Consider the following 27,785-nt stretch of genomic DNA (forward strand, 5'->3'; position numbering starts at 1 on the left):
TTAGATAGAAAGAGATGTAAAGCGATAAACAAGGCACAGTGGATTGAGTGCTGTGATAGAGATACATAGTAGGTGCTCAATTAATATTTACTGTGTGACTGAATGAAATGTGATCCATTGTGCTAACTGTTCCTCTTGTCATGATAAGCTTATCCCCTAGGTTGTTAACTGGGTTCTTGATAAAATGTTACAAAAGCCATTCTTAGATGAAGTTAGCAATTATGATCGTAAAGTGATTTCATGGAAAGATGGAGATATTTGCAGTCATACAGTGAGAAACTTTTTTAGACTCTTCTATAAGCACACTGGCCAAAACAAAAAACACATTTGGACTCATGGTTTCCAAATTTGTTTTTATTGGAGGGGAGAATGAGGCACATGAGTCATTTTCATTTCTGTTAACTAATTATCTCATGATTATTGAGCCATAGAGGTCACATTGCTTTTTCTATGGCTATTAAACTTAACGGAGAGGCATCATTTAGGTCTCAAGGAATCTAGCTCAGTAGTGATGAAATGTTTATGGTCTGGAAATGATAAATAACTCATGTCACCTTGCTACTTCCCTAAAATATAAGTCTTTTGGGGCTAGATTTTAACTACTTAGCAGTTATTTCATTAGCTATGCAACAATTTCCTAACATTCATTTGCATCTAACACTAGAAACAAATATGGAAGAATTCTCATTCTTGCTCTATCTCAAAGAGTTCAGAATATTGTTTACCAACATCCTTTCCCACTTAACAAGATTTTCACTTTATTTTGAAAAACCTATTCATCGTTATTCAGCACTGATTATATTCATAAGAGTGTGCTAGAGACAAATCATATTAGACGAAAAAGGGAAGGTCTCTGTCATCAAAAGTTTCAGAGTCTTTCAGGGGAAGAGAGAACTGTAAGCAGGCCAGAACAGTGATTTAAATGTTGTCATAGACCAGAAAATGAAGGGAAAATCTCTGCCTAGTGAGGTTAGTGGAGACTTTAAGAGGGCATCGCCTTTTACTTGGTCTTAGGGGATGGGGAAAACATTTCATAAATATCAAAGAAAAAGAAGGTGGCTTGAAAGTTGGGAAAGGAAGGGGGAATCGGAAGTAGGAAGGACATTCCAGGCAAAGGTAAAGGAGATATACAGAGATCATTACACATCATGGAAGCTTCTGGGAATAGATACACAGAGGCAGAAGCCTAGGTTTCTGTGGAGAGGAAGAGATGGGGAGAAGAGGCTAGAGATGTGGGATGGGGAAAGATGATGAAAAGCCCTATGGGATGTGCTACGAGCTTTGCAGTGCAGCAGGGACTTAACAGTAGTGGAATATGGTTATGACCACACAGATGCAGGATGGATTCCCACCCAAAACTTGGTTAGGATGCAGATCCTTCTCTCCCCCTCTCTCTCTGCCCCACCTCTCTCTCTCTCTCTCTCTCTCACACACACACACACACACACACACACACACACACAACCAAGAGGGTATGAAAAGATGTATCACTCACATAATGAGGTTTTTCTAGATAGAGCAGCGTAACTCCAAAATAGATCCCAAAATGGCTTGAGAGAGCAGGAAGAGAAGACTGGCTTGCCAGTTTTGTGGTGGTTAGGGAGTGGGACCAGGGCGAAGGTTCTCATATATAGGAACCAGCTTGTGTGGTTTAAATCTCTCAGTATCAAAAGAAGGAGTACACAGTCTTTTGTATAAGCTTGCCCACTTTGGGGCAGGAGGATAAGAGGTTAGAACAAGGCTTAAAAGCAGTCAGGAAATATATTATGTCTTATGCTTAGGAAAGACCAACCTGGATATTTTTGAAGCAACTTTCTGAAACTACCGTTTCAGAAATGTGAACCAGCCTGCCGCAGTAGTCTCTTATCACCGAATCACTGTCAATTCCTGAGCATTGAGCTTACTGGCTTTCCTGCTGACTTTAGGACCTAGATAGAGGTCATCAAGTGTGATTGCTTGAATAGTTATTTTCCCTCATATTTGAAAATTCTGACATCTTGATATATACTTTAATTTTTCAATTGTCGTGATTAAAGATCTTTATAGATCAAAAATTAGAATTCCCTAAGACTCAGAAAGTTAACTGCAAGTTTGGCCATGTATGTATTATTTTTATTTTAAAAGAAAGCTTTTAGGTCACAATCATTTTTTAAATCTTAAACTAAGATACGTTTAAACAAATGTTTATATACATTGGAATACCACCTAAAACCCTCTCCCATAACCCCAGAGGTATTCATTCCACATGATCAGCCTTTTATTAACATACTTAAACCCCAGCTCTTCCTCTGCATATTTTTAAATTAATTCATTAATTAATTTTTAAATTTTATTTTAATGTATAGTGTTATATTAATTTCAAATGTCCAATATGGTGATTCAGCAGTTCTGTACATTACTCAGTGTTCATCATGATAAATGTACTCTTAATTTACTTCACCTACTTCATCTATCCACCCACTTCCCCTCTGGCAACCAGCAATTTGTTCTCTATAGTTAAGAGTCTATTTTGTGGTTTGTCTCTTTTTTCTTTGTTCATTTGTTTTGTTTCTTAAAATCCACATATGAGTGAAATCTATGGCATTTGTCTCTCTGACTGATTTCACTTAGAATTATACTCTCTAGATCCACCCATGGTGTTGCAAATGGCAAGATTTCATTCTTTTTTATGGCTGAAGCAAGTTTGGCTTTTTAAACCATTTGAATATGAATATATTGTGGTCAATTGTCAGGCTATGAGAACCTTGGGATGTGTACTCTTGTAGGTCAAGAAAAACATTCTGTAATGGAAAAACATCTGTTGATAGTGCTATTGGAGTCTTTAGCTATCCTTACTGGAAGAGTCTATTGATAATTTGATGTGATTAATTTCCTGTTCATTGATTTTGGCTTTTTGTTTGTATTATGAATGAAATATACCAGATATATCTATATTTCTGACTCGGGAGTTAAAGGAAGGAAATTCTTAGATGTGACATTACTTCTCTTTCACTTTCTGTGTCAAACCTGATCAAATGTTTGGAGAAGGAGAATCTTATTTTACAAATACAGTTTTCATAAAGTTCTATTTTCAAATGTAGTGTTGACACTGCTTAGTTAGAAGCACATAATCAATCTTACTGTTTTAGGTGCCACTGAATTGAGAGAGTACTTTTTTTCTATAATGCAGTAAATGGCCATTTCTTACTAACTAAAGAATTACACTTTATTTAAGCCTCTCCATAAGTCAGATTCTTCCAGTATGACTCATTTTATGAGAATTATTTTTGGAAACTGTATGCTGAAGTATTTTTGGCATTAGGGTATTATTTACCATATAAGTGGTTTATTTCACTAGATCATTTCACTAGTTGCAATGAAGGGAATACTCTGGATTCCATAGGAAGTATTGAGAGGCTGAGGTTCTAGTGGCTGCACTATTGACTTGTGTGCATCAGTTATCTGTTGCTACAATAATGCTTTGTAATAAACTACCAAACCTTAGTAACTTAAAAATAACAACCAGAGTTCTGCTTCCAGTATGAAAGCGAGACATCTCTGTAGACCAATTCCCTAGAAAATTGGTGAAAATTATTTTTTAAACAACCATTTAGAGTCTTTGGAGATGATCCTAAGGGCATACTGCAAATGAAGAAATATTTATTCAACAAAATCTTTTAAAACTTTAGAGGTTGCAGCAAGAGTGTATGGTACCAACTCCATTCTATTTCCCTCCCAGCTCAGTGAAATTGAAACTCCACTCAAGACTGGTGCAGCAAAGGACACAGGGCTCCTTCTTCCTCTAGCTCCTACTCCAAGGGCTATCTTTCAGGGATGGGCAGGACATCAACAATTCTCATTCTGCCCCCAGCCACTTATTGCTAAGATTGAATTCTGGGCAAGTATGGCTGAGAGATCGGGGCTTACTTTTTCCTCCCACCCCCCACTCATGGGATAGAGGTTCTACCTTGGGTGTGGCATCACTGAGTAGGCTGGGACCCGATCACCCTTTCAAGTACTGTAATCCACATGTGATCCACACTAAGCAGCAAGGTAAAAAGAACTGAGGCTGCTTGCCCTCTGTAAGGGTTCAGCTCCTAAAGCAGGAGTGTCACTCAGTGAAAAATGTCCCATTGCCCCCACCCCCAGGTCCAAAGCCATGGCTCAGAGATTTTTGCCCTGGAGAAGCAGGCCATAAAAGAGAGAACGCTGAATCCCTTACCAAAGGATCTGACTTCATTTGCAACAGAGTATGGAGATGTTTGAACATAAGGGCACTCTCAAAAAACAGTGGAAGTTGTGATGAAAGGTCACTGGGAAGAGATTGATAGGTTAATTGGAGATACAGACAGAACTGTGGGCTGGCTGGTTTTCTGGAAAGTAGCTGAGAAAGAGACATCTGGGAGGAGACCTCCTGGGGACAGGAGAAATATTAAACACTGATCTAAGCAAGGGGTACTTCAAGAGAGCCTGAGTTTGATTGGGTTAGACTGTGGAACGACTTAAGCTGCAGAGCATTTGTTAAAAACAATAGAGCAATCAGCTGGTAATTAGTGGAGTGCAACAGTTGGGTGTGGTCAGAGAGAGACAAAGAGAGTTCTGCCAAAACCAAAGTCATCCCAGGGTGACAGGGATCATACTCATCTGCACAACATAAAAGGCTTCACAATGTGGCAGGAGGCTGTAGACTCCACTAAAATAATCCAGCCAGTCACTGAACAATTCAGTAGAGAAACAATCATAGGTGCTTGGTGGTGGAACCAATACTCAGAGTTGCTACAACACATTATCTAAAAATTCCAGTTTCCAACAAAAAATTGCGGGACATGCAAAGAAACAGAAAAATATGACCCATACACCAGAACGAAAGCAGGCAGCAGAAACTTGTGAGGTCAACCCCAGACATGGGACTTAACAGAGATTTCAAAGTTACTATTATAAATATGTTCAAAGAACTAAAGGAAACCATGATTAAAGAATGATATGATTAAAGGAAGATATGATGACAGTACTAGATCAAATAGAAAATACCAATAAAACCAGAGAAATAAAAAAAGAAACCAAATGGAAGTTCTAGAATTGAAAATTACAGTAACTGAAATGACAAATTCATTAGACGGCTGACTGGTAGATTTGAATCAGCAGAAGAAAAAAAAAAAACATGAACTTGATAGAACAGTTGAGATTTTTCAATTTGAGGAGCACAAGGAAGAATGAAAGGAAGTTTTTCAGACCCAAAGCAAGCAACCCCAGACAGTAATTCATTTTTTTTTTTTAAGTTTTTTTATTTATTTATGATAGTCACAGAGAGAGAGAGAGAGAGAGAGGCAGAGACACAGGCAGAGGGAGAAGCAGGCTCCATGCACCGGGAGCCCGACGTGGGATTCGATCCCGGGTTTCCAGGATCGCGCCCTGGGCCAAAGGCAGGCACCAAACCGCTGCGCCACCCAGGGATCCCCCAGACAGTAATTCAAATCCATACTCCTTCTGCCAACCTCCTCCACCCCAAAAAGTATTGGTTAAGGTAACTTTGTAATTTTAAAAAACAGTAGAAATGCATATTTATTTTCCTTTCTTCTTTTAACTGATTTAAAAATTAGTTGTATAATGTACATAAAAGATATAAAAATGTAATACATTTTCCATTAACAGCACAAAGGGATAAGTGGAAGCAAAGCTGAAAGGGACTCCAAGTGATACTCGAATGAGCAGGAACAAATGAAGAGAACCATAGATGACAAATCAGGAGTTTGATATAGCAAAATCTGTATAAATATATATTTGCTCCTCTTCTCTCAGCTTCTTTAAAGACATAAAGACATAAAATAATACAATAATTATATCCATGTATTATTGAGTTTATAGAATCTCCAGTTTTAAATATGTATAACCATAATACCACAGAAAGGGAGTGAGTTGACTTTGCTGATCGTGACTTGGCCCACATATCTAAGGCCTTCAAGGGACAACTAGGGTGACTTGGATCAGCTCAATATGGTCTCTCATCCTTTGGCAGACTAGCTTATGCTTGTTGACAAACGGAAGTAGGTGTTTTAAGTGAGAATGAAAGAATACAGGGTTTCTTGAGGATCAGGCCCATTACTAGTCCACCATTACGTTTTCACTTTATTTCCCTAAGTAAATGGAAAGGCCAGTCCAGATTTTAGAAGTGAGGATATAGGCACTATATCTTGATTGGAGAAGCTGCAAATTTACATTTTTTAAAAAATGTGACTACACAGAGTGAATACAGAGAATGGGATAATTGTGGCCACTTCTGCAAAGTCTGCCGTACGGTATGAAAGCCATTCATCCTGTACTTCTTTGGTCTCTTAGAATCCATTTCTATTTTATCATTGGTTAATTACAATACAGTTGACTCGGGCATCCCGGGTGGCTCAGCGGTTTAGCGCCGCCTTCAGCCCAGGGCCTGATCTTGGAGACCCGGGATCCAGTCCCACGTCAGGCTCCCTGCATGGAACCTGCTTCTCCCTGTGCCTGTGTCTCTGCCCCCCCGCCCCGGTGTCTCTCATGAATAAATAAGTAACATCTTTTAAAAAATACAGTTGACTCTTGGTCAACATGGGTTTGAGCTGTGTGAGTCCACTCATATGTGAAGTTTTTTCAATAAATATGGTACTATAAATATTTTTCCCTTATGATTTTCTTAACATTTTTTAGCTTACTTTAAGAACACAGTATATAATACATATAACATACAAAATATGTGTTAATCAACTGTTTATGTTATCAATAAGGCTTTCAGTCAACAGTAGGCTATTAGCAAATTTGGGGGGAATCAAAAGTTATACATGGATTTTGTATTATGCAGGGGATACACACTCCTACCCTCTATGTTGTTCAAGGGTCAACTGTGTGTTTATACAAAAATCATGTTCATCCAGATATGGGAGTTGGATCCAAGTTCCAAGAAGTCTGTTAAAGACTAGATTTTTCATTGTTTGTGGATGGATACAAGGTCATCTAAACCCCCTGTCCTTTGCACCCGTGTTTGGTCACATTACTCTTATTTAAAATACCCCAAGTATACTACCATTTTAGGAATTAGCCCATTCTTTCTGAAATGTTCATTCTCTTACCTCTTTGCTACCTCATTCCCATTTCTTGTGCCAGTTCTCAGCTTCATTATCCCTTGTTTAGAGGATATTCCTTGATTAGTCTAAGTTACATCCCCTCATTATATATTCAAGTAATTTATTTTTAATGTACATTTTTAATATCATGTGGCTCTCAATTGAGGATACTTTTTCCCTTTAGGGGACATTTGACAATGTAGAGAGATACTTCTTGGCATCATGACTGTAGTGTGCTATTATCATCCAGTGGGTAGAGGCCAAGGGTATTGCTACGTAGCCTGTTATACCAGGAACAGCCCTCCTGTCCCACAAGAAGGAATGATCTGGTCAAAAACATCAATAGTGCAGAAGTTGATAAACACTGCTTTAGATCATGTGTGACAATTCAGAATTACATGTCTCTGGCTATCTGTCTTTCCCACTAGATGGGATGCTTCACAAGGACAAGAGAGTATCTATTTTAACATTAAATATTCAGCATCTCAGTGCTTGATATAAGGTAGCTGCACAATAAACATTTGCTAAATGAAAGAAGATCAGACAGGAGGTAAGGATGGAAGGGAAAGACTTTATAGTGAAAGTATATAAACACTACTGTGTAGAAGATGCTGTCAGGGGCCTACCTATAACGTCACATTACATACCCATTGGATGCATGTTTGCCTGACTCTCAAATGTTAGGACCTGCATTTCTTTGTGTGAGGGCTTTTATTAGGCTTTCAGAGCCCACTGCCCAATAGCATGACAGTCCAGAATGCTGGGGCAATATCTTCTCTTGGAAAGTATATCTTCTAGTGTTCCCTAAAAATTTTCAGTGATATTAAGCTGATTAATAGTGGACATTTTGCTTGCTTCCTTCCCTCCCCTGTCTCAATTCCTCACTTCCCTATTAGTTTCCTGCGAATACCTACCATGGTAGGCTGAAAAATGCCCCCCAAAGATAATCCACATCTCTTGAGCCTGCAAATACTACCTTATGTGGCAAAAGAGAAATCGCCTCAAGGATTAAGATAAGGATCTTGAGATGGATGATTATTCTGTATTATGTGATAGAATCTAACTGCAAACACATATGTCTGTATCAGAGGGAAGCAGAGATATTTGACATAGAAAAATGGAAATTTGGCCACTGAGGCAAGATACTCTACTGCTAGCTGTGAAGATGAAGGAAGAGGGCACTGACAAGAAATGCAAGAATTGTGGCTCCGGTTGCTGAAGAAGTCCAAGAAACAGATTCTCCACTAGAGCCTCCAGAGGGACCATGACTTTGTTGGCAACTTGTTTTCAGCCCAGTGAAACCGTTTTGGGCTCCTTACCTCCAGAGCTGTATGGGACTAAATACGTGTTCTTTTAAGCCACCAAATCTGTAGCAATTCACTAGCAGCCTCAGAAACCTGATGCAGATTTTGGTACAAGGGATAGTTTGCTGCTGTAATGAGTACATAAAAATGTAGAAGTGGCTTTGGAATTGGATAATGGCTACAGGCTGGCATAGTTTTGAGAAACATGATAGACAATCCTAGATTACTTTGAGCAGTTAGTAGAAATACGGATGTTAAAAGTGCTGCTGGTGAGAGCTCCAAAGGAAGTAAGAAGCACAGTGGAGAAAAACCTACATTGTCTTTAGAGAAGACCTAAGTCATCATAAGTAACCTAAATATGAACATCAAAGGTGTTGCTGGTAAAGGTTTAGAAAGAAATTAGGAACAGCATAATGGAAACTGGAGAAGAGGGGATTCTTGTTATATAGTAGCAGAAATCTTGGCCAACTTTTGTCCTACAGTTATGTGGAAAGCAGAACTCATGAACAGTGAATTGAAGATTTAGTTGAGCATATTTCTGAGAAAAGTATTTGCTGTTAAGCAAAAAGGAGCCAGGACTTGAAGATAGGAGCAATTCTCAGCCTATCCAGAATGCAAAAGACATTAAAATGAGAGGATTTGCTGTCAGGAAAGTGTCTTGTGGAGATAAACATCAAGCATGTAGCTAGACACATCTTTTCTCAGAGGGATCGAAAGATCAAAGTATTCAATCAAACAGAGGGCTCTTTGAAGCAATAGGGTGTGAATCATGGATAACCTCAGCCATCTCAGCAGAAGCTAGGAATTGAGATGGCATTTTCCTGGAAGGATCTGTGAACAAGTTTCTTGTCTAAGGGCACAAATCCCCATGTAGTATGGGGTGGGGAATTACAAGATTTTTGAGTATGCTAAATCAGCAAAAACTATGCTATCTTTAACTGAGAAAATAGATGAAATGAAAGAAGGTCATGGAGCTCCCAAAATTTGACAAGAGGAAAACAGGCTGATAAAACTACTCAGCTGAAAACATGTGTTCCATTCAAAATAAAAGGAAGGTGATTTTGAGGACAGAGCCGAGGGCCTAGAGGGCAGAGCTGTGGGCCAAGATGAAGTCATGGGATCAGAAGGAGCCACAAGCTACAAAATATTATTCCCAGACCTTGAAATGTATGTAGGTTTGTCTGCTTGATCCACATTGCTTGGATCAGACTCTTTTCTTCCTGCTACTTCTCTCTTTTGGATTGGAAATGTCTTTAATTGTTACCGCTGTAAATAAACCCCAAACAAAGCAGAAACACCAACTTCGTGGAAAGGGAAATTAAAATGAGAAAAAAATAATGGGGCGCCTGGGTGGCTTACTCGGTTAAGCATCTGATTTTGGCTTAGGTTGTGATTTCAGGGTCCTAGGATTGACCCTGGCATGAGGCTCCATGCTCAGCAGGGAGTCTGCTTCTCCTTCTCCCTCTGGTTTCTCCCTGCTCATGCTCTCTTTCTCTCTCTCGGTTTCTTTGTCTTTCTCAAATAAATAAATAAAAACTTTTCTTAAAAAATGAGAATAAAATGAGAGGAAACACCTCTTGGTGCTTTGGCTTCATCTAGGACAGCCAAGAAGACACAACTGGACTTAAACTAAGTGCAAAGTACACTTCTCTCTCTAAACAATGTTTACGTGATTCTGAAAGATGCATCCATTGAGCATCTCATTATGACTTCCACAATGATCAAGAGATATTTTTCAAACAGTGTAAAATGAAGAGGCTAATACAGGTATGAAATAAACGTGTATTAAAAGATTCTATTTAATCAGTGAGGGAATGGGAAGAGGATATAACTGGTTCATAGAGAATCCAAGGATTAGATACAGGAATGTTAATCAAAAATATTTAAATGCATGTGTGAATGGAGGCAAAACTGGTTTCATTATATCATGGAAGGGGGACAATATAATCTCTACTAGACAATACATTTTACATATTTATCACTAACCTACAACTAATGAAGGATTGTAAAAGGCCTCAAAGACCATATAAGGCCAGAATCAGATAATGTAGAGTGATGTCCTAAGACGGGGAAGTTTCCCATTGGAATACACATTGATCTCTACAATGTTAAAATCAAGCAGAAAATTCTAGTTCTCTCAAAATCAGGGTCTGTTCATTAGGGTGACCAGGTTCCTGTCATGGACATTTCTGGGCTGAGGCCTGATAAGGACACAGTGGACACCAGTGACATCCCAAAGTCTATGATGTCACAATGAGGGGCCAGGGCTTAGGAATATAAATGGGCGGGGTTGACCCCTGTTGTCTTGAGAGGCACAGTGCAGCTGGGGAATCAAGCAGAGCTGATGGAGCCAAACCCTGCCAACATCATGTCAGGGAACAAAAACCATGAGAGCTCCAATCAGACTCAAGCCCATCTTGTAACAACTGAGCTGCAGTTCCCTGTGAGCTATGTGGACCGCCTCCTGCAGGAAGATCAGCGCACCCACTGCCTAAGTTCAACATCTACTGAATTCCTCCTTGCCATGCTCGACTCCCTCACCGACTACATCCTGGAGCGTGTAGGCACTGAGGCCAATAACAACAACATGCAGACTGCCCCACAAGATGTGGAGAGAGCAGTGGGCAGCAACAGAGAGCCCCAACAATGCCTGAAGGATACAGCCTTCACTCTGTTTGATGAGATGCCTAGATCCAGGAGAAATGGCTAAAGCCTGGGTCCTAGACTTGTGGGAGTCCTCACAGCCTTAGTCTAAGCCAAGACTTCTTATAACTGAGAAGTCTGGCTTCTGTCATCAGTTAATGCTATTAAAGTGTTGAAGCTCAGGGCTATGCCTCTGACTTGTCTCTGTTTCTGTCCTTCCGAGTCGGCGGGGTCTGTGAGACACCCAGGAGGAGATCTCCTGTGGGGAGTGGAGGGAGGAAGGGGTGATCAGTGTGGGAGGCTACAGTCCAGTGTTTCAGGGAGGGGTTTCTCTGGGCCCTGGGGGGGAGTAGCTGGCTGCAGAGGAGAGACTTCCTCATGGGCTCTGAGCAAGTCAAGGCCTGTGGGCTGAGAGATTGGCAGCGGGTGGGGGGCTTCCCAGGCATGTTGAGTTCCCAGAACCATGGTGGTAACTGGGAAGGTCCTGAAGCTCGTGACTGAGGTGCCAGGAACCTTATTCATGAGAAGGGAACGTGTAGAAGTCAGAAGGTGATGGCAGTGCGGGTGGATGGAGAGGATGGCAGAGCAGTTGACGTGAACTTGATGGCATGAGCTTTACGTGAAGATTGAGGGGCGATGGGGAACCCATGAAGAGGTATACAGAGTGGAACGGTGCTCAGGTTGATTTCATTCACTGATACCCTGCCTCATTCCAAAAAAGGATGTAAGACAGATAATATTAGTGCTGTGATAACGTTTTGTGGAGTATGTCCTTGTGTCCTCTCCTGTGGACACTGGTAAGTTAAGTGATTTGGCCTAAAACAAGCAATTATAAACTATCTGGCCTAAAACAAGCAATTTGGAGAGTTCTTAATACTTGCATGTCTCTCCCTCCCTAGTAGACCAGATGCTTAGGTGTACTTCTGCAAGTGCCCCTGCGCCTGGTTCTCCCGTGATTGCTGGGCTCCTGGACCTCTGGCTATGAAACCACAGCCCACTAAACCCTGTGGAAACACAGAAAAGTGCCACACAGAGGAAGAAGCCAGAGGTATTCCTAGGAACCAGATAGGCCTCAGCCTAGTGTCTTCTCTGCTCCCCTCTATGTGGTGACTCACTTCCTCTCTGCCTCCCTCCATGGTGACTCACCCTCTCTCTGCCTCCTTCCATTATCTTTCAAAGTGTGGAGCTGTCTCTGCCTTTGCCTCCTTCACAGAAGTGTCCTGACAATAATAGGGCCAGGGTTGTGTTTAGAGCTCATTGGAATATGGGCCTGTATAAATCCAAGAAACTTTTCTTGCTCCCCTAATGCCATTCAACCAAATATTTCCAGAAACCTCACTGTCAGGATGTCCACCCCACATAGTTGTGATTTGTTAGAGAGCCTGGAGGCCCTTCTTGCCTCAGCCAAGTTTAACTGTTACTTTTCTGTTCATCTGAGTATCAAGCAGGCCTCTCCTCAGCAGCTGCAGGTGAGATTGTCCTTCACCTGGTCACAGGAAGCACCAACATTGCTACCCCACCCCTGAAGCAGAGCATCTCTGTGTCCAGGGCATGGTGTCTCATATTCCAGTGTCCTTCAGCCAACAGTGAGTGCCTCTGGGGTGGGTAATGCCAGGGAATCAGTCATTATGCTATGATGTTGATATGTTGGTTAAGTGGCTGATTTTTATAAGCTGTTGATTTTGGCTATGGCAGTGGCTTGTTTTAGTGCAAAGTAATCTCCTGGGTACTTCACCAGAAGGCATAGCTAAGGAGGAATTCATTAAAGGCCAGAGATGTGAGAGTAGGTTGATAAATTATGTTGGCTTAGCAGACCTGTGTGGTCAGGTGGTCCCCTGCAGTCCATGCAGGAGTCGACACTGATGGTCACTGTGACATCTGCGGGGAGCCAGGCTGCCTGGGCTCCTCAGACTATCTGAGGTCCTAGGTAGAGTTTGGAGTTTGAGACTTAATGACCTCATGTTGGTGAGCCCTCTGCAGCCACGGGGTCATGGGAGAATCAAGCATGGCAGTGCTGCCCTCCCATTTGGAAACAGTCCTTCACCTGTGCTTGTGGGTTTCACACGAAACATAGGGTTCGAGCCAGCATAGCATGGGTGTAAATGCAGCACCTTTCTGAATCCCCCTCTTACCTGGGCACGGGAATCCCACCCTCAGGGGAGGAAAGTGGGCAGAGAGAGAGTCATTACCCTTGGGAATGAATGAGCCATAGGAGTTTATTTAGACCCTTTGTGCATTTCAAAGAAGTGGGAGGTAGGGGATGATGAGGAACTATTAGCTGTAGCTTAGGCCCCACACAAAGGATACCATTGATGACAAGTGCCCTGTTGGGAGTGGAAAACTAAAACTGGAGTGAGTAGGGATGGTCTGTGGAGGGTGTGGTGCCATACCAGATTTGTGATCCAAAGCAGTATCGGAGCAGGCTGGGGTCAGTCACGGCTCAGCACAGCAGTAAGTATAATGTGTGAGAAGAGATGAACCCGGAGTTGAGCTTGAGGGGAACCTGGGAGAGTCATATGGGCTTGGTGTTGGCATGAGCACAAGGCCTGGACACTAGGTTGGCCTCTTTGTGACAACAACCTTTGGGAACAGAGGTGTTTGAAGGCCCCTTCGTCCCTAAATCTGACAGATCTGACAGGAAGTGGTCATAGGGAGAGCACCTAACCATTTAGAGAGGGCCTTTGGAGCCCCAAAATAGGATTCAAGAATAAGAAGACTATCTATGAACATGAATAAATCATTTGCCTAAAGAACAAGTAACAAAGTGGCTGCTCACAGACATAATGGAGGCAGCAGATGGGATCATTAGGCCTACAATGATGTTTTTAAAGGAAAATTAATTAGCTGCCAGCATTTAAAATCAAGAATTTTTAACCTCAAGACCTCAATTACTGGCTTCTCTGGTTAAAATAAAATGTCTGGGCATACATGTTTATGTCAGATGAAGATGACTGGCTGCTGTCCCATTAATACTGGGCCTCTCTGGTTTGCTACCATGCTCACCCTTCCCTGTTATATCTCATTTATGACCCACTTCACTCATTTACAGTACTTGCCTGGCTCTTAAAGTTACTTGGGTTCATTATCCACATCATAATTTAATTGTAAAACCACAGTTTTCTGAAGGATGAAATTCTCTCCTTCCATAAATTAGAACAGTACAATGCTCTTCAAAATTGTCTTTGGTATGGGACCAATATGTTCAGTTGTACAAATTCATTGTGAAAGTATGACAGATGGTTGTATTTTACTAGGACTACAATGGAGTTTACATTTGAATCTACTTGAGTTCAGCAACATCTGAACCACTATAAACTCTGTTCAGTAAGAAGACCTCAGTCACCTAAATGTTATGGCAAAACCTGATTGCTCTAGAAGTCACTAAATGCTGACCATTTCCCAACCTGCTGTAGCTGACCAGTAACAAATAATTTAATGGCCTACATCAGCCCCCAAGTCACATTTGAATAACACTGTAAGAGTGAATTTTATTTTATTCTTTAAGGAGTATGGTTTCAAATCTATGGAAAGGCAATGAATAGGGCCTGAATTCAATGTTTCATTTAGTGTTTCTGCTTCAGAATCCTTCATGAAAACAGAACATTGATCTGTCATATATTTAGCATTCTATAATCACTGTAGGGAAAGTATCTCTAAACTTCATCTATTTAAGCAAAATCTAAAGGAAATCAGTTTGCAGGAGGGAGGCAGGTTAGGTACTGTGGTTGTGGGATATTTGGCTTCTGCAGTGTAGGATGAAAGGAATTGACCAACTCGACTGTGGAGGAGAGACTATTCATGACATACTGGTACAGAGTAGTGGCAGAAGAGGGAGGAAAGCTGGATTCTGGCCTCCCATTGCTGTGGTTTACTTGGGGGTCACATCAGCTTCCACAGCTACAAAATGAGGAGGTTGGACTAAATTGTTTCAAAGGTCTGCTCAGGGCGTACAGTTGTCAGTCTGAGCTTTTCCTAAGAAAAGTCTGTACTGATAATGGGGAAATGGGCCATAGAGGACCAGGGATGATTTTTTTTAGGGTCTCCATTTTATAGCTGAGGCCACTTTGGCCCAGAGATGATGCTCAACTCTCCCAATGTCGCATGGCAAGTGGGTAGAACAGCAACTATGACAGTTGTGTTCTGGTACCTATTGTTGAGGCTCCACTGCTACTGTATCCTGAGAAATAAACCTCAGGATATAAAGTGTTTAATGTTCTCCTCCAGGATAAAGGAGCTAATATCTTCAATACAGGGATGTTAGGGTCTCTTGGACTTCTAGGAAAGCCCAAGAAACAGCTTGCTCTCAAGAACTTTCACTTCTGTTTTATTTGGAAAAGGCCAGACGGGTTAGGATCAATGATTGATCTATATGGTACAGGTCTTTGAATTTTGCAAATCTAGGTGGTGTTCCACTGAACACTGTGATAACCATGTCATGAACCCATCTCCTTCTCAAATAAGGTGTTCTCAAAATTCTCACTCTCCACTGATAGGGTCTTGAAGGCGATTATGTGATGACCTCAGAAGCCGGTGCTTAAAAGTGTGTTTTTTTTTTTTTTTTTAGATTTTATTTATTCATGAGAGACACAGAGAGAGGCAGAGATACAGGCAGAGGGAGAAGCAGGCTCCCTGTGGGGAGCTTGATGCGGGACTCGATCCTAGGACCCTAGGATCATGACCTGAGCTGAAGGCAGATGCTCAACCACTGAGCCACCCAGGTGCCCCTTAAAGTTTAATTCTGCAAGTCTTGAAGTTATGTCTTTTTTTTTCCCCTTATTTGTCACAGACAAAAATCTCTGGTCTCAGTGAGGGCGACAGAACATGAGAGACACCTAACTCTGGGAAACGAACAAGGGGTAGTGGAAAGGGAGGTGGGTGGGGGGATGGGGTGACTGGGTGATGGGCACTGAGGGGGGCACTTGGTGGAATGAGCACTGGGTGTTATGCTATATGTTGGCAAGTCAAACTGCAATAAAAAATATACAAAAAAAATCTCTGGTCTGTAGATGATAATAGGGCCTTCAAAGAAGCATCAGTGTAAAGCAAATAACAAACTGGAGGAGACAGATATGTATGGCTGAGATTAACTTATCAATAATTTTCATAAGTAAAAATCTTGTGTGAGGGCATAATAACAGTAGTGCAACTACAGGTGAAATTATCTTTTTCTGTCATAGGTAAAAGAAGAAGAAGACAAGGCAGGAAGAGAGTTTTTGACTCATTGTCTATAAGCATAAAGATGTAACCCTTTTGCAAAAAAGAATGGACTAGATCCTAAGCTTAAGGATTTTAGTAAAATCCCCATTGGTATATTAGAGTTCTGCAAAAAAAAAAAAAAAAAAAAAAAAAACTGAACCAGTAGGATGTAGGTGTGTGTGTGTGTGTGTGTATGAATGAATATGATTGGTTCACGCAGTTATCTGGTCTGACAAGTCCTAATTCTTTAAGGTAGGTCAATAGGCTGGAAACTGGCTAGATTTCTCTGTTACAGTGTGGCTAAATTCTTCTCCAAGAAACCTCAGTTTTTACTCTTTAGACTTTCAACTGATTATATGATGGTTATTTCCTTTTCTTCTAGTCAATTGGTTGTAGATGTTAATCTCATCTGAAAAGTATCTGCACAGCAACATGTAGAACTTACATTTGGTCAAATGACGACACTGTAGCCTAGCAACGTTGACACATAAAATTTAACCATTACAACAGGTAGGTTTGATGTACATCCTCAGTTGAAAAGCACTGGCCTAAAAGATGCTGGATTGAAATTTTATAAGTAAGGTTGCAACAAAATATTTCAAAGCAATAACTGAAATGATGGCTGATAACCCTATAGTTTTGTTGCCTGAATCACCAGCAGGACTCTGATAATTAGAAACATCTCATGGACAGTAAGGCCATTGACAAATCTCTAGAAATTTCCCATACAGTATAAAACATTTGAAACACTTATATTAATATTTTCTGTATTAATATTTAACATAGGGAAGTCTTAGCACTTCTTTTGGGAATTTTCTGTGCAACTCATCAACTTCTGTCCAGTAAGTCGAATTATTTCTAGCACTTCTGTTTTTGATAATGTGAAAAAATAAATCTTTATGATTTTCTAGGGACCCTGTGAAAAATCAGTTTAAAACCAAAGACAGTTTTAAGTGCAGAGATACTGCCAAGTGTTATTTCAGTTTTCATTTAAGATTGTATTTTGGGAATGGTAAAATCAAACATCGCCTGGGCATTTGCATGCTTAAGGTAGGATCATGAGGGCCTGAGAACATGAATGGTGTTGCTTGGCTATCTACTAATTCAGTGGCAAGACAAATACTTACATAAATGTATAAAAGTCCTTAAAATATTAGAAATGCAGAACTATTGTTTATTTTTTTATTTTTATTTTTATTAAAGATTTTATTTATTCATGATAGACATAGAAGGGGGGGGGCGCAGAGACACAGGCAGAGGAGAAGCAGGCTCCATGCCGGGAGCCTGAGGGAGCCTGACGCAGGACTTGATCCCAGGATTCCAGGATCATGCCCCGGGTCAAAGGCAGGCGCTAAACTGCTGAGCCATTCAGGGATCCTCTGTTTCTTTTATTGTAAAAAGAGTAACAAAACGTATGTTGAAGTCAGAATAAAGGTATATTGTGGTGAGATATGGAATCTCTGCTGCTTGGGCAGATTATATATGAAGTTACGTGGTAGGGTGAAATATGGCTTGCTGAAATACTCAGGTCCAATTCCATGGAACCCCAAAATGTTACTTTCTATTTTGCAAATGGAACTTTGTAGATGTGAGTCAGTGAAAGATAGTGAGATGGGGAGATTATCCTGGATAATTATGGTTGGCCCTAGACATCAAAGTGCCCTTTGGGGGCAAGCAGAGGGAAGCAGAGGGAAATTTGAATACAAAAGCAAACGGCAATGTGACAACTGAAGCAGGATGCTGTACTGCTGGCTTTGAAGACGGAGGCAGACGCCCTGAGTTAAGGAATGCAAAGAATTCAGCTCTAGAAGCTGGAGAAGGCAAGGAAATGGATTCTACCCTAGAGCTTTCAAAGGTCATGCAATCCTGTCCACAGCTTGGTTTTCGCAGGTGAAACTGATTTCGATTTATGGCCTAAAAGAGAATAAATGTGCATTGTTTTAAGCCACCAAGTTTGTGGCAATTTGTTAAAGCAGCCAGAGGAAGCTAACACAGGTGAAGAGTAGTCTTGTATAACCTCTTGTCAAGAGCTGACAAACACTCCAAGAAAACTTAGCCTTTTTCACAGACAACAGAACCAACTCTGTGATTGCTTCAATGTAATATTTGATTCTGAAGGACCCAGGAGCTCTTTCTGAAAATCTTGTAAACAGACCTGTCAGAACTGAACCAGATTTGGAAAAAAAATTAAAACACATTTGGTTGTTTTCAGATCCTCTTTTTAACGAACCTTCTGTAGCTTTCTGTGTGCATTCGGGTTTCATCCTTCAACATCATCTGTCACATTCTGAAACAACGTGTCACTTTACTCCAAAACAGAAACACTCTGTTTTAATCGGTCAAACAAAAAAAACCCATGTTCATTATCTTGAAACTCCTAGTGGAGTCTCATTCATGTATTTTAATTATAACTTTTAAGCAAAATCACTTGTATTTTACAGTGAAATATAGGATGAGTAATTGTGAACTTCTTTCATGTTAGCAGATTGGGCAGATTTCACAAAACCACACCTATCCCAACTTTACTTGGCCGCATACTTCCCTTATACAACTTCTCAATGTGGCAAAATGAATAGGTGCATTGGCAGGCTGAAAAATGTAACCTCTTTGTAGCATATACAGATATGAAGCAAAAGTATATGAGCTAAAATTATGCTTATCAGTGTTTCAACACTCTATCTTAAAAATTATCTAGGCATCTATTGAATGCCCATTAACTCTACCGGTCTAAAGTTAAACATTATCTAGAAATCTTGAAAATTATCTTCAAGCTGATATACTATGAATTATTATTATACTATGAATTATTGCTTTGTAGAAAGACAAGATTGTCAACAAAAAAGTTTGTCAAAACAGTGATTCGATTTGGTTAATTATAAATTTATATAATTCATAATCTTAAACAACATATGTGTAATATTAGTTCATGTGATCAGAAAATTTATAAGCTTAGGAAAAACCTACCTGAGTAGTAAATGTATATTTGTGTTATAGTTAAACTGATGAAAGAGCAAGGGCTTAGTTGTTTTCATTAAATCCAAACTATTAAGCTAAGCCCTGTTTGCCAAAGATTTACTTAAATTAGATGAATTAGATTTCTTAAAATAGTTGTGATTTGGTTTCTGGGAGTATATATATTGTTTAAATCTAGCTCATTTAAAGTGTCATAGTTCAATTTTTCAAGGAAATTTGGAAATACTCGATTTATGTAAATAAATATTTATCTAGAAATGCCAGTTATTGGGGCACCTGGGTGGCTCTGCTCATTAAGCATCTGCCTTTGGCTCAGGTCACAATCCCAGTGTCCTGGGATTGAGCAGGACAGCCCTGTGTCCTTGGGCTCCCTGCTTAGTGGAGAGTCTGCTATTCCCTCTCCCTTTGCCTTCCTTCCCCATCCCCTGCTTGCACTTGCTCTCTTGCGCTCTTTCAAATAGATAAATAAAATCTTTAAAAAAAAGAGAAATGCCAGTTAGAGCTCCACTAACTTAAGCAACGTTGTGATCTGTTAATATCATCCAGGGGTAAGAAAACATTGTACACTCACACAGAGGTGAAGACCTTTCTGAGTTACACAGAGACATATAGGCACAGAGAAACAGAGCTTATAGCTTCAGTCCTATAATTTCAGCCATGGGTCAAGTATAAACCAGAAACAGAAAATCCTATCAGTCCAGATATCAAAAAACTATTCTCAAAGGGTATGAAATTCTCAATTGATTTGAATCAACAAAGACGAGAAAATGGGATTCTCTTTTTCCTTTGACCCAACTGAGACTAAGTCTCTGTGGACCCATTTTGAGATATCTCCACATGGTCAGATCCTAAAACCAAATTCTCAACCATTTTTGTTAACAATGGAAATAACTTACTGGCTGTAAGTAAACAAAAATGCAACAGAAACACAGAAGAAAATTACAATTATTAAAAATTTAAATTAGAAAAATGAAGTCAACAAAGTACTGTAGGTACTTTGGATTCACCTAGAAGAAACAAGACACTTCTGGGTATCAACTGAGAATTAGGTACACTTCAGTATCTATGAATTTTTACCTGGGTCTGACAGGTGAACACACTAGGCATATCAATGTGACCTCCAAAACAGAAGATTTTTTTTTTTTTTTGAGAGAGAGAGAGAGAGAGAGAGAGAGAGAGAGAGAGAGAGAGAGAGAGGAGTTGGGAGGACTGGAGGGAGAGAGAGAGTATTAAGCAGGCTTCACAGAGCCTGACACAGGGCTCAATCTCATCAACCTGAGATCATAAACTAAGCCAAATTCATCCAGGCACCCCCAGAAGATATTTTCAAACAGTAAAATCATGACCAGTACACAGATATGAAATGGAAATGTTAAAAGTTTCTTTTGACTCTTGAGGAATTGGCAGATGTTGTAATCAATTCCAAAGAGAATCTGAAGAATATAAAAATATTGATAATATTTAAATGTGTAAATGAGGGAAAATTGGTTTTGTTTTGGACCTCTACTGGACAGCATTCAGTATGTCTGTTGGTGACTGACAGTTTATAAAGGGCTGTAAAAGAGCTCAAGACAATGCAAGGCTAAAATCAGATAACTAGGAGTGGAGTATCCTAAAGACAGGGCAGTGTTTACATTGAAACATTCATTTCCTTTTTTATGCTAGACTATTAAAGTCAAGTAGAAAGCATTCCCTCATACAGAGGATCCAATCAACAGGGACGCCAGGTTTCTGTCATAGATGTTTCCAGGGCAGTCGTGATGAGGCCCCAGTGACCCCGATGACATCACAATGTGAGTTGTCATAAAGCTGACTCCCAATGACCTCCAGTCACTGACCAGTGCGGCCCACAGTAAGCAGGAGTGAGCACTGGTATCCTGACGGACCAAGGCCAGTGGGATCGTTGGGCTGGGCTGATCAGGGCCAAACGCAGCCACCAACATGTCTGGAGAAAGAGGCCCCGGGCATTCCCGTAGACCGAGGAGGCACGGCCTGTCCCGCTCCAGAAGAGCCGAACTGCAGTTCCCCGTCAGCCACGTGGACCGCCTCCTGCGCGAGGGTTGCTACGCCCACCGCTTAAGCTCATCCACACCTGTGTTCCTGACCGGCATCCTAGAGTACCTGACATCCAACATCCTGGAGCTCGTGGGCCAGGAGGCCTGCAACAGCCACAAGATGCGCATCACCCCCGAGCACATGCAGAAGGCCCTGGGCAACAACCAGTACCTGAGCCAACTCTTTGAGGAGAACACCTACTCCCAGGGGGATGGGATGGTCCAGGCCAGGAAGTGGTCAGGCCCGGGCACTGGGGCCGACAGCCGCATCTAGTCGCCAGAGCCAACAGCCTCGTCTAGTCGCCAGAGCGGCACGCAGATGAGGGGGGCCTGCTCCTCTGGGGGCACCAGCCATTAAAGGGTTGAAGCCCAGGGCCGTGCCTCTGACTAGTTTCTGTCCTTCGAGTCGGCGGGGTCTGTGAGACACCCAGGAGGAGATCTCCCGTGGGGAGCGGAGGGCGGAAGGGGTGATCAGTGTGGGAGGCTGCAGTCCAGCGTTTCAGGGAGGTGTTTCTCTGGGGACTGTTTGGGGGGAAAGGCCCTGGGGGGAGTAGCTGGCTGCAGAGGAGAGATTTCCTCAGGTCTCTGAGCAAGTCAAGGCCTGCGGGCTGAGAGATTGGCAGCGGGTGGGGGGCTTCCCAGGCATGTTGAGTTCCCAGAACCATGGTGGTAACTGGGGAGGTCTCGAAGCTCGTGACTGAGGTGCCAGGAGCTTTATTCATGAGAAGGGAACGTGTAGAAGTCAGGAGGTGATGGCAGTGCGGGTGGATGGAGAGGATGGCAGAGCAGTTGACGTGAACTTGATGGCATGAGCTTTACGTGAAGATTGAGGGGCGATGGGGAACCCATGAAGAGGTATACAGAGTGGAACGGTGCTCAGGTTGATTTCATTCACTGATACCCTGCCTCATTCCAGAAAGGGACCTAGGACAGATAATATTAGTGCTGTGATAACATTTTGTGGAGTATGTCCTTGTGTCCTCTCCTCTGGACACTGGTATGTTCATTAGTAACATCAAAGGTATTATCTGGCCTAAGACTTGCAATCCTAGAAGTTTTTAGTGGTTATTAATAATTGATTGATTGATTCGAGAGGAAGAGGAGGGAGGAGGAGAGGGAGAGAGAGAATCTTAGGCTCCACGTGGAGTCTGACTCGGGGTGCGATCTCACAACCCTGAGATCGTGACTGGAGCTGATATCAAGAGTCCAATACTAAACCAACTGAGCCACTCAGGTGCCCCTTAGTAGATTTATTTCTAAATACACTCCATCATAATCACATTAGCCTCATTCTCAGATGAAACACCTAATCTGTCTATGGCCATATAGTTGATGGAGCGATCTAGACTTATCAGTGTCTGCACATTTGGAGAGATATAAGTATGTTTTCTGTAAGTTCTGTCCCAAGTGGGGGGACTCACAAGTACATGTAATTCTTATAAACAGTCTTGTGTGTTTTAGGTTAAAAATAGTGTCACGTAAAGTGTCTGGCAGTCTGTTCTCTTCCTGTGACTGTCAACATTTAACATTTTCTCTTGTTCATGTATGCTCAGGGCCACCCCCTCTGTTAACCCCTGACATGTCATAGAGGGCTGCTCAGAGGTTGCCCAGGCACCTTCAACAATGGGGTCAGAGGAGCTGGGTTGGCCATCCCAATTCACCACTTTCTGGCCTTGTGATCCTGGACAGTCCTCTATTCTGTCTGAGCAACACTTTCCTAATGTGTGAAATGGGGATAATAAGAATTCCTCCATCATTGGATTTTTGCAAAAACATAAAGTTAATGTGTGCCTGTAAACTGCTACATAACACAGTGCCTGGCACAGAGTGTGCCCTTAACGAATAGCTGTGTGTGTCTCTCCCTTTTGGTAGACGAGATGCTTACATGTACTTCCCCAAGTGCTCCTGCACCTGGTTTTCCCATGACTGCTGGGTGCTTGGGCCACTGGCTGTGAAAGCACAGCCTGCTGAGTCCTGTGGAGACACAGAGGAGTGCTCCAATAGAGGAAGAAGCCAGAAGTATGCCTGGGAACCAGACAGGCCTCAGCCTGATTTCCTCTCTGCTCCCCTCTGCCTGGTGACTCACCCTCCCTCTGCCTCCCTCCACCATCTGTCTAAGCAGAAAGACTTGGCTTGGCCTGTATCTAATTCACAGAAGTATCCTGAGAATAATAATGTGGAGGTTGGATTTAGAGCTTGTTAGAATATGTGTTTCTATAAATCCAAGAAACCTTTCTTGACATATACTGCCCCTTCAGCCAAGTATTTACAGAAACATTGTCAAGATGTCCACCTCACAAAATTTTTTTTTCCAGATTTCATTAGTTTCGTAGTAATACAGTGACAGTCGTTTGAGGTAAGTTCAAGGAGCTACCACAGCCAGCTGTGGCCTCCTTAGCAGCTTTTCTCTCTGCCAGCATCCTCTCCTTCTGTTTGGCTGGGTATTTCCTGGGATTTTATTGGGCCCCAGGTTGTGACAGTGGTCCTGGTAGGCCTTGGCCACCTGTGCAAACTTCTCTAGCTCCTTGGTAATTTGTTGTAGAGAGCCAGGAAGCCCTCCTAGCCTTAGCCAGGTTTACCTCTTACTCTACTCTTCATGTGAGTTGGCAAGCAGGCCTCTCCCCAGCAACTACCTGTGGAGATTAGCCAGGTTCTGGTCTCCTATAAGTGTAGGAGGCACATCAGCTTCCATGGCCATAAAATGGGGAGGTTGGACGAAGTCATTTTAATGGTCTGCTTGAGGTATATGCACAATTACCAGTCTATGAGCTTTTTCTAAGAACTTCTATACTAACAGTAAGTGGGGGCATGGGGGACAGGGCCTTTTTAAGTTTCTCCATTTTATATCTGAGGCCAGTTTGGCCCCAGGAGGGTAATCAGCTCTCCCAGCATCACAATGAGTAGGAGAGCTTGTCTCTCTTACCTGTAGTTGAGGCTCTTTCATCTCTGATATCCTGAGAAATAGGGCCTCGAGATGGAAAGTGTTTCATGTTCTCCCCCTGGGAAAAAGAAGCCAAACTCTTCTGTACTGATCTTAGTGTCTCTTGGATCTAGGAAAGCACTGTCAACAACTCACTTGTGTTTTATTTGGGAAATCCTGTTAAGTTAGTATAAAAGGACTGATTTCATACTTTGATTTTATCTTTGTACTTTGTAAATGTAGGTCTTGTTCCACTGTATCTTAGGTTGAACAATGTCATGAACACTTCTCCTTTTCAGTCAACTTGATCTCAAAATTCTGAGTCTGTCTACTGACCTGATCTTAAAGGTGGTTATGTAATGATATCAGAAGCCTGTACTGAAGAGCTCATTCTTAGAAATACCTGTCCTCTTCCTGGGGATTCTCAGACAGTCATACTTTGTTGAAAACAAGCTCCTTGTCCCGTTGCAGATTGTACGGTCTTGGGGGAACCATCAAACAAAAAACAATCCAGAGGAGACAGACATTTATAATGACTGTGGTTAACTTATTACTGATAATTTTCACAAGTGAAAACTTTCATGGGAGAGCATAAGAATAATGCAAGTGAAGAGGAAATTACTTTTTTGTGTATGTGTGGCATGCAAAAGGAGATAATAAAGCCAATTCACAAAATGAGTTTTGGACAAAAAGTCTACTAACCTAATGAGTAAGATTATTTTAGAAAAAGTCTGGAGTGGGTTCTGAACCTGTGTATTCTAATGAAATCTCTAGGGATAAGCTTTATATACACCCTCAGTTCGAAAGCACTGGCCTAGAAGATGCTAGTTGCAAATTAAAATCATAAGATTGCCATTAAACATTTAAAAATAACAATTACATTGATAACTGTAATATTGTTGCCTTAATATCATCAAGGATAGAAGCAGTGGCCAGTGAGAATACTGACAAAGCTCTAGGAACTTCCTTTCCTATATATGCTACAATTTCTAAAATATTTATGTGAATAATGTTATTCCTATTCATATTTAACCTAGAGAAAGTTGATCAACTCTTTTGAGAATTTTTTTCCCATGCAACTCATAAACAATAGTATATCAGATAAACCTCATAATTCTAGCACCTTTTTTTTTTTTTTTACAAGGCGACAATCTTCATGATTTTCAGTGCCTTCTGGAAGGTCTCAAAGAGTTGTAAGTGCAAAATATCCTTTGAAATATTATTTTGTTTTATTTTTCATTTAGGATTCATTTTGAGGATGGAAACAGTAAAATTGCCAGGACATTTGAGCAAGATAGGATTATGGAAGCTTCAGAACATGAATGGTTGTAGCTTGGCTACCTGTTACAGTGGCTGTGTAATAACCATTCAAAAGTTATGTAACTTCTCAGATTTCTTTTAGTTTAAAGAACATAATCAGAGTCATGATGAAGTCAGACAAATGGTAGAAAGGTTTTCTATTGCAATAAAATCTCTGCTTTTCTGGGTAGATTACAAAGAAGGCAGTTCTGAGAAACTGATTTTGAACTTCTGACTTTGAGAACTGTGAGCAAATAAACACACTGTATGTGTTTTTAAAGCCATGAAGTTTTCAGTAATTTGTTGCAGCAGTCATAGGAAACTCATGTAGTTAAGGAGGGTCTTTTTGCAGTCTCTTAGGGCAGATCCATACTGTAACAGAATTTGCTCTTTCTTACTGAGAACAAATCAAATTCTCAGATTGAGTTAATATTCAATAAAATATTTGATGCTAAAGTAACCACAGTCTCCTTTTGAAAATCTTAGGAATAAACTTCTGAAAATTGCGTCCAGTTTGGAAACCTTTAGGACAGATTTGTGTTCCTTTTCGAATTCTCTTTTTGCAGCTTTGCACAGTGGGAGTATCATAGCCAATGAGGTTTATCTGAGGTGCAATTATTGCTAATTGAAACAAATTCTCTTTTTGCAACCCTTCTGCAGCTTTCTGCCCATGTCACTTTTGTATTTCAGTATCCTCATGCCTATTCTGGAACAAGAAGCCATTTTACCTTAGCACATCCAATACCTTATAGGCTATAACATATCCAAAATAAAACAGACTGCGATGGTAGGTCAGAAAATTAAAACTAGAGAAAGAGAGTCAACATCATTGTATTGATGCTTTAGATTCACCTGAACCACCAAGACAAGACATGCCTAGGCTTAAACTCTGCATGAGGTACACTTCTCTGACCAAGAAATTTACCTAGTTCTGGCAGGTGAATGTATTGAGAATTTCTGTTCGACCTCTAAGATGGTTAGAAGATTATTTTCAGAACAAGATAACATCATGACATTTATACAGATATGAAATAAACATGTTAAAAGGTTTTCATTAACTCATGAGAGAACCAGCAGATGCTATACCCATTTAAAAGAAGTACAATGAACAGACACAGTAATGTCACCCAGAGTTCAGAGCTCTGGGATGGAAGCTCTGTTCTAAAGTGTTGAGCTACAGGCCAAGGGCACAGCTTCAAACCATAAAGGACTATTTTCAGGCCTTGAAACCCAATGGATCTTGCTGGTTGGATTGAGAAATTTGGGGGGGAATGGTGACTCTTCTTTCTTAGTTCTCCTTAGTTGAAATAGAATATGCATAACTCTTCTCCTATGCTTGTACCACCATTGTATTTTGAGAGTAAATAACTTATTTTCTAGTTTCACAAGTCCACAAATGGAGAGGAACTTTGTCCCAAGACAGATCATTCCAGAATCTCACCCACATCTGATTTAGGTAATGGGATTTTATACTTTGAGTTGGTACTGAAATGGGTTGAGACTTTTGGGGTTGAATGGGGTATTTTGAATGTGGGATGGGCATGAATCTCTAAGGGCCAAAGGTTAGACTTTGGTAGGCTGCATAATGGTCACAAAAGATATCCAGGTTTTAGTCCATAAACTTGTGAATGTTACCTTAAATGGGAAAAGAGATTTTACAAATATGATTAAGTAAAGGAATTTGAAATGGGGAAAGTATCTTGGATTATATGGATGAGCCCTAAATGCAATCACAAGTGTCCTTTAAGAGGAAGCTAGAGGGAGATTCAGTATAGAAGAGGGAGGAATGGTGACTGCTGAAGCAAGATGGTAGGCTATTGACTTTGAAGATGGTGGAAGGGGCCACAGACAAAGAATACAAGGAATGCATCCTTAGGTGTTAGAAAAGGCAAACAAGTTCTCCCCCAGAGCCTGTGGAGAGAGAGTGGCTCTGTCAACGCCCAGAGATTAGCCCAGTGAAAGTGATTTCAAACTTCTGACCTCCAGAACTGTAAGATAAAAAATGCATGTTGCTCTAAGCCACCAAGATTGAGGTAATGTGGTACAGTAGCCTAAGGAAACTAATGTGCCTCCCAGATAAACTATATATCCAGTCAAATCAGCATCTGCTTCTAAAGAAACCCACACTAAGACACTAGGAGAAGATAAAGGATACAGCAGCTAGTTAATTTATCCCATCTCCACTGAAGTTGGCCCCTACCACCTTCCCTTCACATGATTCATATGATTATGTTTTGAGATGGGTTAAAATTGCACAAGACTTGTAAGACTGAACAGCAAATAGGTTTTTCATAACACTTAAATTTTGTCAAACATGAATCCC

The 27,785-nt window shown here is 41.1% G+C and overlaps 2 protein-coding genes, 1 non-coding gene and 1 pseudogene across 3 annotated transcripts; 3 read left to right on the forward strand and 1 right to left on the reverse strand.

Annotated features, from left to right (window-relative positions):
- Nucleotides 1-7,126, reverse strand: part of LOC100688462 — a 36,848-nt pseudogene extending 29,722 nt beyond the window's left edge.
- Nucleotides 7,127-10,667: 3,541 nt separating this feature from the next.
- On the forward strand, nt 10,668-11,217 carry H2AP (H2A.P histone). Its single transcript, XM_038587172.1, has one exon. It carries the CDS (start codon nt 10,722-10,724, stop codon nt 11,085-11,087), a length of 366 nt encoding a protein of 121 aa, XP_038443100.1. The 5' UTR covers nt 10,668-10,721; the 3' UTR covers nt 11,088-11,217.
- A 9,783-nt stretch (nt 11,218-21,000) lies between these two features.
- On the forward strand, nt 21,001-21,617 carry LOC491827 (histone H2A-Bbd type 1-like). The gene has a single exon (XM_038587171.1). It carries the CDS (start codon nt 21,131-21,133, stop codon nt 21,515-21,517), a length of 387 nt encoding a protein of 128 aa, XP_038443099.1. The 5' UTR covers nt 21,001-21,130; the 3' UTR covers nt 21,518-21,617.
- A 4,409-nt stretch (nt 21,618-26,026) lies between these two features.
- Nucleotides 26,027-26,172, forward strand: LOC119868704. The gene has a single exon (XR_005386654.1). It is a non-coding gene; the product is annotated as a U4 spliceosomal RNA (small nuclear RNA).
- Nucleotides 26,173-27,785: the final 1,613 nt, after the last annotated feature.

This window comes from Canis lupus, chromosome X (genome assembly GCF_011100685.1).
Source record: "Canis lupus familiaris isolate Mischka breed German Shepherd chromosome X, alternate assembly UU_Cfam_GSD_1.0, whole genome shotgun sequence".
Classification (NCBI taxonomy): Eukaryota; Metazoa; Chordata; class Mammalia; order Carnivora; family Canidae; genus Canis; species Canis lupus.